The 15,564-nt window shown below is 30.3% G+C and overlaps 1 protein-coding gene across 9 annotated transcripts in view; it reads left to right on the forward strand.

Moving 5' to 3' along the window:
• LOC132726701 (glutamine--fructose-6-phosphate aminotransferase [isomerizing] 2-like) overlaps nucleotides 1–15,564 on the forward strand; it is a 68,685-nt gene that overhangs the window by 23,798 nt on the left and 29,323 nt on the right. For 4 of the 9 annotated variants that reach the window (XM_060712056.1, XM_060712051.1, XM_060712052.1 and 1 more), the window contains exons 5-9: nucleotides 1,959–2,017; nucleotides 3,838–3,969; nucleotides 6,079–6,140; nucleotides 6,811–6,890; nucleotides 10,560–10,607. In XM_060712056.1, the coding sequence (XP_060568039.1) occupies nucleotides 1,959–2,017; nucleotides 3,838–3,969; nucleotides 6,079–6,140; nucleotides 6,811–6,890; nucleotides 10,560–10,607 (381 nt within the window). Of the gene's footprint in view, nucleotides 1–1,958; nucleotides 2,018–3,837; nucleotides 3,970–6,078; nucleotides 6,141–6,810; nucleotides 6,891–7,840; nucleotides 7,856–10,559; nucleotides 10,608–11,515; nucleotides 11,543–15,564 lie in introns of all 9 variants that reach the window. The other 5 variants (XM_060712053.1, XM_060712055.1, XM_060712057.1 and 2 more) reach the window with 5 other exon arrangements.

Genomic DNA, 15,564 nt, shown 5'->3' on the forward strand with positions numbered 1-15,564 from the left:
TAACGCAGTAGAAATATAGTAATAAATACTGGAAAATCAGTCATTAATCGCACATAACATGTAAATTATTACTTGAATCTTGAATATTTTTACTTTTCCTAAAATCTTAGTACATTTTTCTCAAGTTTGATTTTATTAAAATAGTTTTGCTCATCTGGAGGCATGCAGCTTTAATGCCAAGGCCAACAGTCTGTTTTGTTACTCAGTTTTAAAATTTCATTATAGAGGTTTTCTAATATTAAAACCATCCATTACATTATTTAATAATTTAACAGGGTCAAGGTTAAAATGTATTCTTTCTATGATTTTGATATTTAGAGAATAGTGTTGCACTGGTGACATTGAAGAATGCATACTAGTAATATCAAACAAGATTTGTTTTAATGTCACAGATATACTGTTATTACTTATATATACTTGTTTAAACGTGTGGGAGATTTAACAATTTATACTTATATATACTTGTTTAAACATGTGGGAGAATAAACATCACTAAACAGTAATATTTTAATGACCAGTAGAAAAGCTAAGAGTGCTGGATCTACCTTAAGATATGATAGAATTAAATAGATGTTATCCGGAACTCTGAAAATTTGGGTTTTTCCAAACTAATTTCCCCACTATGGTGTTTTACTATGGTATTACACTGTGCATGGTATTTCAATGACCTTATAGATCAAGTAATAGTGATTGTACTGTAATGCACTTGATGACATTACTTTACAGTATTTATAATAGTAGAGGAATTTAATCGACAAGAGAAATTTTGGTTTCTTAAAACATTTCAAGAAACTAAAAAATCTAGTATCATTAAATAACTTTACTTAACATTTAAAAAAAATATTGTATATTATCTCTTTACTGTTGGCACTATGTCGCATGTTGTATCTTGACGCCTGTTTTAATTGTCTAATAAAACAACATGCAATAGTGCAATGGTATATGAAAGTAATGCTTGCTGGTATAGGGAGGTCATCTTGAGTTATTGATTAAATACACTCAGATTTGAGTTTACTTTTACTTTTGTGGGCCTTGAATTTCTAAAACAAGAGTTGACCAGTGATAATGGATTAATGATGTAATAGATTAGCTGTGTGTTAAGAAGTTGTTTGAGAAGGAGGACTCAGGTTGTGTGTCTGGGTGCAACCTTGAATTGTTTGCAGACCTGAGTTTTGAACATACATGATAATTCAATGCAAGAACAGTAAACATTTACATGCATACACAGATTTGTTACATCCCAGTGTTGATCAATAGGGAAAAAGGACATTATAGATAATGTGATGTCACTGATTACAGGGTTTTACAGTTTGGTGTTACATGCAGATGTTCTATGTAATATAGATGTTATATTGACCTTTCCAGTACAATTATCAATATGTAGAGATACCCTAAAGGTAACAGGTTTCAGAGAAAATCTTTATTTTCATTGTTGAGGCTATATCAAAACCAATAATACAGTGAATATTTTTTTAAGTTATGACGTCTTAATAAACATATGTCTTCATTGATTTAAAGGGACTGACTCCACTGAGGTTTTTTGACATGATGGGACTGGAAATAATTTTTCTGAATCCTCGGTAACCCAGGCTATTTACTGTATACCAGTATCGGTAATTAAATGTAGTAAATACTGAATGTGGGTTCCAAAAATGTAGTATCTAATGAACAACACTACTTTCAACAACACTACACAAGTAGTGTAAAATCACTACACAAGTATGTAGTATAAAATCACAAAACAAGTAGTGTATTATTCAGTAAGTAATCTTATGAACCTAATATAAATTAAATCAGTTTAATCACATCATGTTTTGTGCATGATTTTATTGAAAAACAGGGAAGTTGCCCATAAGCAACCAGAACAATGGCTAAGGGCACATATTTTGTGAAAGGCACAGTCACTTGTCAGGAACTGTAATTTAAGTTTACCTACATGTATTGTTTTGTATTTTCAGAGTTCTTGGTGGTTCACAATGGTATCATTACCAACTACAAGGACATTAAATCCCTTTTGGTGAGTATATACTATGTCACAGTTTAGGGTTTTAGCTCTTCCATTGCTCAATCTGCATAAAGGAAATGCCCAGACATAAATTTTGGAACAGTCCATTATGATTTTAACCTGACTAATAGCTTGACTTTTTTTTTAAAAAAGATAAAAAAAGGAGGTATATTTACAGTTGCCTCGGCGTTGCTGTTGCCGTCCTTGGAATATAAGCCTCAGTGCTGGCAGAGAATAAATCTACCAGTCAAACCAGTGCAGATTAAGATAGGCTGGCACAGTCAGGTCTGCACTGTACCGTTTGCTTTATATTCAGTACTTAGTTTGTATTTTCCCCTAAAATGATGATTTTGTCCAGATTGACAGATGGACAAGTCCATTCAAGATATTTAGGGTGGTAAGAGGGTTAAGGGGTTTCAGCATCAAAAAATTAAATCTGGTGTAGAATTAAACTGCTCTTATGAGGTGAGTGACCTGTCTCTGTACTGGTGGCATACACCTGATTTGATACACATTCTAGTTTAACATTTCAAACTATCAAAGTTGAGCAGAAATATAGCAGTGCAAGACCTTAAAAAAACCCCCCAAAAAACAACCAACCAAATCAAGACTTATCTCTATTTAAGTAACAAATAGCATACATTCACTTATATCTTTAAAAGGGACTAGTATGACATTAATCAATAGTTTGTATAAATTCAGTCAACAATATGAAAACCATTTACTTTTTTAGTAATTATCATATTTATTTAAGGAAAAGAAGGATTTTTTTTGCTCTCATATCATTTCGACAAAAGCAAACATTGTATCTTTTGATGACATTTCAATAGAGAATCTGTGAAATATATCCCCATAAAAAAGGCCAGGTTACTGTAATCACAGTAATAACCTTGAAATTCAATATGTTTAATTTAACAAGTGTACCAGTACTTTATATAAGTGCATATTGTATTATATACTTTAGTGTAATTATATTTATGAGAAATATCATTTAAGCATTATTTATGTGGTGTACTTTCATCTCGATTTTAATTCACATTGAATATTTTTTAACAGAGCATTTTTCTTATATAAAGACAAACACTTATTTTAAATCTTTTCATAAATTTTAATTTTGATCTATCATCATCACCATTTAAATCCTTTCATATATTTTAATTTCGATCTATCAACTTTACCAATGCGTCTATTGCAACTCAGCACAGAATGATATAACATTGATATATATAGTAGTTTTTAGCATGGTGGTATAAGACTCTTGAATTACATATTGATGTACAATTGGGAATTTAACACCAAAAGTAGAATTAAAAGCAAGCAGGAGTTAAAAGTATCATCTTTAGAGAGTACAGTACAGTGACATAGTAAAGATATCAAAAGAAATAAATAAAAAAAAGTACAATGACATAGTAAATGATATATAAAAAGTATATATATAATATACAAATGGTTACGCTATCTTGAATATACAAATTTTCATTAGAATAAACATTATAAATTTGGGCCAAAATTGAAATATTTAGACCAAGTTCTTCTGAGCATAAACATTGTAAATCACCAAAAATTGTGACAGTTTTGATTTCTAGTTAATGTAGTTACATTTGTATTAAGATATTGTCATGTTAAATGTATAAGGACCAGTATGAAGAGAATGATGTTCATTTAATTACATAAACTACTGGGCACAATTGAAAGAATTTTATTCTTAAATCTTAATTATAAAAAATCATAAAATTTCTTCTGTCATTTATAAGATGATTGTCCAATTAAAATCAATGTAATAAACATATACAATATTACTGAATAATAAATATTTCTAATTTTACTTACAGGAAAACAAAGGTTTTGTGTTTGAATCTGAAACGGACACAGAGGTTATTGCAAAGTTGGCTAAGCATGTGTACGACACATATGTCCATGATGGGACATTCAGACAGGTTGTCGAAATAGTTATACAACAACTGGTTAGTACACGCAGATGGTATCTTTATTTTATAGTAAAGATGTTATAAAGTTAATGTTCTTTCCTTAGTAAGTCAGTTGATATATAATTTGTTTTAGTTTATGTACGAAACTATAAGCTTAGTTTAAACAATATTTTATTTATAATTCACACATTTACATAATAAAGTACATAAAATAAAATTTACGGATTGAGTAGGAAGCTTGTAAAGCTTTACTGAAAACTCTCCGTAATCAGTATCTAACAAATTTCAAATAAATGGTAACAAAAATAAATATCTAAATTAAACTATACATATCATATCGACTTGTTCTTGCTTTCTTACTATACATACTATGTTTATGTCAAGTATTCATGAACTAAATTCAAGATACATTTCTGTTAGATTAGAGGTATAAGCATGAGTATGAGTTCATTTTTAAAGGGATATATTATAAGCTTATTGACCAACCAGTACTAAGCACTGAGTGTAAAGTTTCTTGCTCAAGGAAACAATGACTTGCCCCTGACGAGTTTTGAACCCACACAGTCAGCAACCCTTTGATAATCATTCTGACTTGGTAACCACTCGGCCACTAGAACTTTGAAATGGCCATAGTGATTGTCTCAGGTCTGCTTTATTTTATAATATGGAACAAAGTTCAGTGTACTTATGATACTAATAAATATATGCATAATAAAACAAAAGAATTGCTATGATTTTTGTTTTTGAATCAAAGTGTATTTAAAAGGAATACAATATTTATTAGTGATTTTCCTTACATCTTGTTATGCAAAGTTGTGCAACATCTTTTATAAAAAGATGTTTGTATATATGCGATGAGGTTGTTTATTGTTTATTTTATAATTGTAGAAGTACTTTTTGTGAATATACTTTCTTCAGCTTATATAAAAACCTGAAATGGTTCAAAGTATGACAGTCAAAAAAGCAATATTCTATTTCAACTGTTTATTTTCTTTCATTTCATTTTCAAACTATTTTTGAATGATGAATCTTCATTTGACCAGAAGATAGTTGTAAATTTGTTATATGTTATAAGTATACAGTAAAATTTGATATCACAGCAAAGTGTCTCAATCTTTAGTACATTAATAAAACTTTTACCATCCAATAAAAAGGTTATTACCCTCATGTATAAGGTCAATTTGAATCTGATTATCATAAGTTGTTTAGATTGTAAAACAATTTTTTTCCCAATTTTGAATAGGTATCGTAATAGAATTTAGTTTGACCACTCATTTGGAAAATAATATAATTATGGTCACCAAAAGGGAAAAAAAAATGTCAATAAACCTGAGGGAGTAAGACTTATTTTTTCACTCATAATGTGTGAAATTTTCATTTAAATCGAAATAAAAGTGCTTTTAAGGCATAGATAGAAAAAATTGTAAGAGTTTGGTGTTATTGGGTTATTCTGAGGGAAATTGTTTATATACATGGATGTTTTATTTTATAGATCTGTGGTAAAACAACATTTAAATATTTGAAATTATATTGCTATGAAAATTACAAGTGTTATTCTTAAGTAAAATTAGACGAATAAATTCAGATGTATACAATCATTTTAAATGAATTTAGAAACAATCTGGTTTTGTTTGGCCTGCAAACTACAAAACATTATCTCAATCCATCTTCCTTTTGAAGCAGTATTTTTAGTTTGTAACAATAATCAAAAACATATGATACTGTTACACTTAAAATATGCAACATTGTATTATTATCTTTAATTGGAAATGTTTGTTGGAATTATTTTTGAAAAAAAAATTGATTGTTATTTATTTCTGAAAGAAAACTGAAATTTCTGAAGGAAAAACTGAAATTTTGAAGGAAAAACTGAAATTTTGAAGGAAAAACTGAAATTCCTAAAGGATTATGCTACACTGCAAATACTAATATTATACAGAGAAGCAATGGTTGAGACATTGTTAGCTCTCAATCTATCTATCCTTGCTTGCAAAAATTAGTGGCCGATTTTTTTTCCCCGAGTACAATTGTCATGCATTTTTTTTTCATTGAATAGACAATAATTGAAGGGTAATGTGAAATTTGATATACTCTGTGCATTGATATTGTGATTTAAACAGTAATATTGGTGTGTATATATTACAGGAAGGAGCCTTCGCCCTCGCCTTCATGAGCTCACATTTTCCCGGGGAATGTGTGGCAACAAGGTAAATTTTATATTTCATAACATACTTGTACATATCTTACTATATTTTCTGAATGTTTATTATACACAAAAATGATACAACAGAATATGTTCAGTAGAAACTTTTTCTTGATTTTCCAATTTAATTCAATTCAATTCAATATTTTATTTTGGCAAAAACATATAAATGTTCATCGCCAATATAATATAATTATATATAGAGAAAAGCATGAAGTCATATTATTTAGTTGTATCAAATTTTATCATACATGTATAGGAACTAGGTTTATATAACATTATTTATGCCTGAAATTTTCCTCGCCAAAGGTTACCAGGAATAATGATATAATTGTTGTTGCAATGTTATATTCAAGTATAAATAGTAAAAAATTAGTAGTCAACTGTAATTTTTGTAAATTTCCTTTAATATACCAACGTTTTGGCTGAATAGCCTTCTTCATAGTACATAAATAAATAATAACAATAACCAGGAAATTATGTCAGTATGGCATGAAGTCAATAAAAACGATGTCAATGAAATAGATGTGTAGTATGCAATACACCAGAATTGTGGTCTAAATTTTCTTTTCAAAAAATATGTATGAAAATGTTTGTAAAATGATAATGAATTGTTATTTTACTTAACATAACAGTGTTCCATATGACATTTTCATTTTTCTATAATTAATAAGACGTGGAAGCCCATTGGTGATTGGTGTAAAAACAAAAAGCAAGCTGTCAACAGACCATATACCAGTGTTTTACAGTAAAGGTAACTACTTTTAATTATACTATATAACTGAATTGTCAAAATGAAGCCTAAAATGATTTGTGACTGATTTGGATATTTTTCTTTTCGTTTATATGGTCTTTTTATGATTATGCATCAAGGGACAAATTCTTAATTTTAGTTTTTGTTTTTATTTTGCTTAATCATCACAAATCAAGCAAGGTTTGTTTTCAATCAGTTTGGAAAACTGCAGTATTTTTATCACCTTTGAAGGAAAAAAAAGTACATACTAATATTCCAGTATTCCCAACCTGTGTTATATTATATATGTTTGGACATTAGAATGTGACAATTACATCAAAAGGGTAACACAAGTGGAAGCATTGGCAGCAGTAATTGCAATTATGAATCATTTTTAGCTCATCTGTTTCAAAGTAAAAGTCGAGCTATTATGTTCGCTATGGCGTTGTTGTCGTTTTTGTGCAAAAAACTTTAATGTAGCCCATTATTCAAACACTTAAAAAGTTATCAATATGAAACTAATCATACATGCTTATCATGACAAGACACATTTGTTAGACAAGGGGCATAAATCTGGAAGTATTATTTTTGGAGTTATGTCCCTTTTTAACTTAGAATTTTTAACAGACGAGCGTTAACATCGCATGCGGTGCTCTTGTTGTAGAATGAAATTAGACTTCACATTTGTACAGTCTGATCGGGGTCTGAAATGTTCGTTGTTTGATTTTGGAACTGTTCCTAACAAGTTTAAGGGATTAAAAAATGTTAAAATATTTAATGACAAAAATTGAGTTGCCAACTTATATAGCCAGTTCAGACTGCATATACGTGTTGACTGTCCTGGCTCTACACAGATGACAACAGATAGCGGGTGAAAATTTACTAATTAATGCTAATTGTCACATTCTCAGTCTTGGAAATGTTGATATTAATAGATAACCATCATGTTACATTGTTATTTTGTTGTTCAGATCATCAACAGAAAGGTAATTCCTGAACACACTCATCTATTCTTCAAAAGGAGCTATACCTTTTTTTTCTGAACACTTAGTAGTCACTTCGATATGCAATTCTACCTGAACACCTTGGTATAATTGAAAATATTGAACAGTTATCTGTTGGCCATTCCTGTTTTTATTTACATATTAAAAAAAAACAAAGCTTCTCGGAAAAGAATTGGAATATGGTATATATGAAGCGGTACTGAAATTCAGAGCTTTACTTGTTGAAGATGGGCTTAGATATACTGTTTGTTTATTGTGTGCTTTTCAAATAAGAAAAAATAAAAAATTTGGGGAAATGTTGCACTATCTTTCAAGTTTTGATAATGCTCATTACAAGATAGGTCACTTAAAGAACTATTTCATTTGACAGTGTTTAGTACATGCACATAAGTTATGGACATCACCCTAGATATAAAAAGCATTGAAAGTGGCTATATACATTTTGTTCAGAAATGAATCTGTTTCTTAAAATTATTAGGACTCGTTCTCTTTCTTATTTGCTTGAGACGATGTACTCAAAATAATTGAATGTATATAAAGTGATCTTGGGAAACATTGTGTCTCTTTGTGCACATTCTGCTCAGCTTGATAAAATTTGTCAAAAAAAAATACAAAAAAAATACTGACTATTGCAGCTTTAAATGTTTGTATGTCAGACACACCTACACATCAAGCATCCCCCACATCTCACTGAATGGTTTTGGATTGTATGCATTATAATGCATTATATACTGTCAACCTTAAAGGCATGCCTTGACTTTCAGAACAAGAAGGTCTAGGTCCTTGTTTAGTTCATGAATACAAATAGTTAACAATACAAATAGCAATAGCCTTGCCCTGAAACAAATTAAAGGCAATTGTAAAAATTAAAATCCTTTTTGCCAATTTAAAGCAAATTTACATGGCAGAAAATCTTATGAAGATTCAAGGCCATTTTTTAGGCCATATTTTATACAAATTACCAATAAAGAATGACCTCTTGATATAATTGGAATTGGTTACATTTTTCTAATGCTTTCTAGCAATGGTGACATTTTTCTAATGCGTATCTAGCAATGGTGGATTGATTATATATCGGTAGTTTCCACATATCAGAATAAGTTCATCACTGTATTTACATAGCAATAATCACACACAAATGTTACACTACTGTAATGCAGTTCAATATCTTTATTTTTCTTTTATAACACCCATTATAATTATGAAATATATGAAATATCTTAGCATAGTTCAGGGGGCTATCTCATGTTATTTAAACATTTATGTACAATACTTGACTCTTTTTCATTCTTCTTTTTTTCATTACACAGATTTCTTGTTTCATTTTTAAAGGTACTCTTTCCTGCATTAGGCCAAAGAAATTCAATAAATTTGTTTCAAGATCTGTGAATGATGATGCTACATGTGTTTAACATTTTATTGAGTATTTAGAAACACTGTTTTTGATTAAATTATTTTTCAGAAATTCGGAATCCATACTGAACTGTTCATCAGTATATGTCATAAAAAGAACTAAATAATTTAGAAGCTACATTATGCTAACAGAGGAATGAGTACCTTAAGTAACTTCACTGTATTTCTGTGTAAATTCTACCTTTGAAAATTGAATTTCTATCATGTAAACATTTTAACATTGACAAAATAATTGTTCTAAAGAAGAAGTTGTCACCTTAGTGCCATAACAGGTTAACTCCTTGTATAATTCAATAGCACTAAGGTGACCATGTGGACCAGTATTTGATATAGACAATTTCTGTGTAACAGAATGTCAACCCTTGCTATTATCTGCCTTTTACAGTCAAATTAAGTGTTTTAGAAAAGAGTAACAATAAAGGTACACTTTAGTGACCTGTCTTTTGGCTGTAAGTTGTCAGTATTTTGATACTTATTGCCTTTATTAAATCAGTAGCTCCTTGAGGCTGAGGAGTTGCCTTTAGGGATTGAGACATCAGACTGGCAGCCACCATTTATCCCTCTGTGATTGTAAGGGGCGACTTAATGGGTTCAAATCTCGGGAATCTATGCATCTCTTAGCACCAGCGGGTGAGGTGGTTTTGACCCCTGGTGTTACTTTAATGAGTTTGTAACACCTGAGGTTAGCCAAGTTTTGGCTCCTTATGACATAAATTGTGTTGGTGCACTGTAAAACCAAACAAAACAAACAAATAAAATCAGCAGGGTACTTTAAGACAGAAATAGTCACCAACAGATATTGGTTCATGAACTGTATGTATGCATATATGTACTATGTTATCATGGTTCTTAAAATGGTTTCATTTTCATATATGAGTTGTGTCCCCTAAAATTGGAATGAAACCGTAAAAAGGACCCCACACTCTCTCCCAGTTTCAAAAATGACCTGTGGATATTTTCATTGTCTTTGTTTGTGCAATATATGTGTAAAATTATCCCTAGAATATTTTGAAATAATTTGACAGTACTCTAAGTATCCAATAGATAAATTATTTCCATTGTATTAAATACATGTATAACAACTTGTTTTATCTAAGACTGCATGTCTTGCACGGAGAAGAAAGAGGGTATTGGATGTTGAATTTGAGCAGAGTAGATTGATGGGTTGTTCAGATTTTGCCCAAAAAATTAAGAGCGGGAGCTTGACATAAAATGCCATGATTTTCAATTTAATGCTTTGCTCATTGCTTGGTTTTCTTTTTATATTTTTAAGACCATGCTACCAGTGGGAGTCGAGAGAGTAATTCTGTTTATTGTATTGGTATAAAAGAGTATTATATTGTAATTTGTAGATAATTTAGACAAAAACAGGATGGCTGCATGATTAGTAACTGCATGTATATAAATTAATTCTTCTATTTTTTTATGTTTCTATTTTTAGTGTTGATATTGCTATAATAAAATTTCGGTTGTAGATTTTAATATTAGTTCAGTCAAATGAATTAGATGAAAATACATGATTATGGAAATAGCGTTTCCTAGCAACTTGTAATAAGGACAACATGTATACACGATTATTAGCCCTATACCATGTAGAATAATCCTTGTTGATTTACAAATATTGTACATTTATATAAAAATAGTAGACCCAAATCATACAAATAGTTCTACTTTGTTTTTGTTTTACAAATTTTTAGTGTTTTTTTCACATTTCATCAGATTGTAACTATCCTATTTCTGTCATGCTATTCTGTTTGGAATGATTTTCTGTGACACTAAACCTTTTAATTACATACCTTTTTATTATTGGTCTAATTGTATGACATTGTGTTCTTTATTTAATAACTCTGTGGCTATAATTTATATGTTTGTACTGTATTGAATGTACAATTTCTGTGTACTATGTAGTATATACTTATTAAGTACATACTGGTTTGGTCTAAACTTGTGATGTATGTAGTGCATGATTGTGTACACTAGTGAGATTATGTACTACAAAGTATGTACTTATGGAGCAAGTGCTAATAATGTATGTACATATGTACTATGAAGTATATACTGGTAAAATGTGTACAGTTAAGTGTACATTTATCACAGGGTATGTACTAATTAAGTATGTACTACAGGTATGTGTACTATGAAGTATGTACTATAAAGTATGTACTAATGATGTATGTACCATGCTGTTTGTACTATGTAATGAGCATAAAAATCCTTGTTTGACTCTAGGAACGAAAGACTTTAATCAGAACGAAGGTATTGGTGACATTAATGTGTGATATATTCTTGACATTCGCAAAGTACAACACTATCATTGGCTACGTACACAAATGCCGTATTTAAGGGGTTTTACATATATAGCTTAGGGGACCTGCGTGCTAAAATCATTTATGGGACTTTATTATATATCATGGTTTTTGTAAAACTATATAAATAGTATCTCACAATAAATGTGTATTTTAGCAGCACAAAATGACATTACTAAAATTCGGTTTATGATATTTGAAGAGTATATTACTAGTAGTTAAAAGAGTATCAGTCTTTACTCTGAGTTACGAATCTTTGGAATATTATATGATGCAAAGGTTAATTTGGTAAATTGCATTTAAATGTTTCCAGTGTTGTTTATTTACTGTGTTTCATTTAAAATGAATAGGACTACTTTAATGTGAATATCAATGCATTTTGCTGGGGTTTAGTAAATTTGATGTAGTTTGTAAAAATAAATGAATAGTTTTTTTTAAGGTAAAATTTATTCTTGAAAAATTAATGTCAATATTCAATTTTATTTCTTTAAAAAATATTTGTTTCATTATGTTTTATTTTAAGGACATAAAAGGAACTGTTTTTTTTTCATTGTTTCCTTCCTATTGTTACTTTTTCACTGTATAAAAAAAGGAATGCAAAAAATTTGAATATATTAATGTATTAGTACTTTGCCAATGTCCTATAAAGAGACTTCTTGCATACTGCAACTGGCTGTTCTTTATGTGGCAGATTGCAATACTGTGCTTTATAACTGTTTTGCTTGCATCTCCTGCTTTGCATAAAATGGTGATGTCAAAACAAAATTTTTTGGAAAACTTTCTCTCTTGAGTAACTTCTAGGCACATATTTGCAGCACCAATATTGAGCCGCGTCACGACAAAACCAACATAATGGGTTCGCTACCAGCATGGATCCAGACCAGCCTGCGCTGTTCGCTTACAAACCCTATAACAAGTAGAGAAACTGATAGCGAACAGCATGGATCCTGATCAGACTGGCAGGCTGCGCAGGCTGGTCTGGATCCATGCTGGTCGCAAACCCATTATGTTGGTTTTGTCCTGACACGGCACCAATTATCAGTTCTTCTAAATTTAGGTTTTGAGTATATCTTTGTCTCCACACTTTCATTACAATCACATTAGATCTGACATTTTCTTGTTTAATTCTTTATTAATAATAAATAATAATATTTGGCTGTGGAAATTAGAATTTTATTTTTTTATTAATTTTCGTAATTTTTTTAGATTTTATTTAAATGCTGTGACACACCCTATCCTTAATATTTAACTTTTATGAATATTTATTTATGATATTTCTTAATTTAGTATACATTTGTAAACATCTATTGATATAACATTTATTATCTTCTTTTCAATACCAAAAGCAGAGTAACCATTTTAAAATATCTCTAACAAAAAGTGATCTGTCAGCAATTTTTTCTGCATTGCCTTGATATGGAAAGCTTTAAAGACTTTGGCTAGACATCTGCAATATCTCATATAAAATGTTTACTATTAATAAAATAATGTAGATTTTGTAATAAATGTAAATGTGATAAGCACCCTCTTCATACTTAAAACTTAAAATTAAACTTTCTTTACATTTTAAAAAAATATGGTTAAATAAAAATACGGTGAAATATTGAATCTGTACACTGTATTTATTTCTTTTTTTAAATAAAGCTTATACCGTAAGCATTGGATAAAGAATCTGGTTGGTTTTGTGAATGATATATATAACTATACGGCTTGAAGTTCAATATAGATATAAGACACAAGCTTGCAGAATTTAATTGAAAAAAAAAAATTAATGAAATGTACAAAAACACTGGTGTCTGGTTCGAGTTGAAATTTAAGGTTAAGGGTGCATTCTCATAAAGCTTTGTTTTAATCTTGTAGTGGGCGAGAGGGATAAACCGTTTACAATGGCACCATATAACAAAGGGAAATACTGTTAAAGTACAAGAAAGACAAATATATTGAAGTTTCCAGCTTTAGAAGGATATCTTCTTGAATTGATATTGTTGTTTATGGTACTTGAAAATCCCATTACTTCTAGATAAGAAGATGTGTTACCGTATTTGTTCTAAAATAAGGTCAAGCTCGCAGCACCTCTTGGTAGGGATTTGATTAAAATTTGAAATGTCTAGGGAACGAAATTCATGCAATCATGATAGGTTGTTTGTTGTAATGGAAATGTGAATAACAGTTATTAAGATTATAGTTAAATTACACGTTTATTTACTCAATGTCTTCAAACATTCAAATATCCAATAAAACTCTTAAACTGTTCTCAGATAGTTTGAAGTTACATTTTTATTCATAATTTTTAAAGCTAAACAATTTTATGGTCTGGGGAAATAAATGTCTTTAATCCTGTAATAATAATAATAATAATAATAATAATAATAATAATAATAATAATACAATTATTTCATAATTTTAACTATTTTATTTGCAACCATGTGTATTTGCAACCAGACTTATGCTACATGTATCAGGAAGGATAACTCTGGTTAAATAAAATATATAGGACGAATTGTATTAAGTTGTCTCCCTTGGTATATAAAGTTACTTTTTAAATCAAAATTCATATACTGAAATTTCAGAAAGCTAAACCTTTTTTCATGCAGATCTTAAGGAATATAGTAAATACAAATACTGTTAATGAATGGGTGCAGTTTTTAAAGTAAATATGATATATCAATTTATAAGAGTGCTAATGTAGAAGAATAACCTGGTCTAAGAACAAACATTTCAGGCAGGTCATGTGTTATTTATGGTTTAAAGGGACTCCACTGAGGTTTTTTGACCTGAAGGGACTTGAAATAAAAATTTTCGAGATTAATGTTCGATTTGATGTAAGTCTAGACAAATAAATTGTGTGCAAAATTTCAGATCATACGCCTACTCTGTTTCATCATAATAAGTTTTTTGATTATATAAAATACCCAAAATTGAAAAACGTTGCCAAGCTTTCTGCCAAAATCGTGTCAAGAATTGTTCAAAAATATGATTTGCAATTCATTTTCAGTATATTTCTAAATTATCTTTTGTATATCATTCTGTATAAGTGCTCTAGCTGATCTATGAAAGAAATTAAAATGAGCCGTGCCATGACAAAACCAACATAATGGGTTTGCGACCAGCATGGATCCAGACCAGCCTGCGCATCCCCACAGTCTGATCAGGATCCATGCTGTTCGCTTACCAACCCTATTACAAGTAGAAGAACTGATAGCTAATAGCATGGATCCTGATCAGACTGCGCGGATGCACAGGTTGGTCTGGATCCATGCTGGTGGCAAACGCACTATGTTGGTTTTGTCATGATGCGGCTCAAGTGTTATGTTTTAGGCCTTTTGACCTCAGTGGAGCTCCTTTAAATTAAGTACAAGTGTTATATAAGTGGACATTTTAGTTACTGGGTAAGATTTGAGAATTACAATCAAAATTTGTTACCTTAGTGCAATAACTGATTAACTCCTATTAAACTTAAAAGAACTTATTTCCTTACTGCACTAAGGTGACAAAATGAGAAAGGTGTAAAATTTGGGCCTGTAAACAGTTTTAACATCAGTTATGGGCAACAGATTTTTTTTAAACCTCACAGATGTGTCTGTCTGTCTGTCTGTCTGTCTGTCTGTCTGTCTCATTGATATACTGATACATCAGTCAATTAAAACCTCATCCATCCCCAACCCCCTATCCCACCCCTACCCCCAACCCCCAATCCTGGCTGTGGATGGATATAAGGTAATGAGCCAGTGAATTACCCTGGATTTGTCCAGCAATGTGTTCAACTAGCAGTACTGATGAATTTAGCAATGGATTTTGCTATCCTGACTGTCCTGACAGTGGATCGAGGTCTTTACAAAGGGTTTGATAATCAGGAAGTCAATGACCTTGCTATCTCCGGAAAGGGGGTTGGGAGTATGATAAAAATTGACTGATGCAGTATGTTACAGTATAACCAGGAATATAATATAAGATCATGCATGTATATATAAA

Source organism: Ruditapes philippinarum, unplaced genomic scaffold (assembly GCF_026571515.1).
Source record: "Ruditapes philippinarum isolate M1 unplaced genomic scaffold, ASM2657151v2 ctg2119_1_1_1_1, whole genome shotgun sequence".
NCBI classification, from domain to species: Eukaryota; Metazoa; Mollusca; class Bivalvia; order Venerida; family Veneridae; genus Ruditapes; species Ruditapes philippinarum.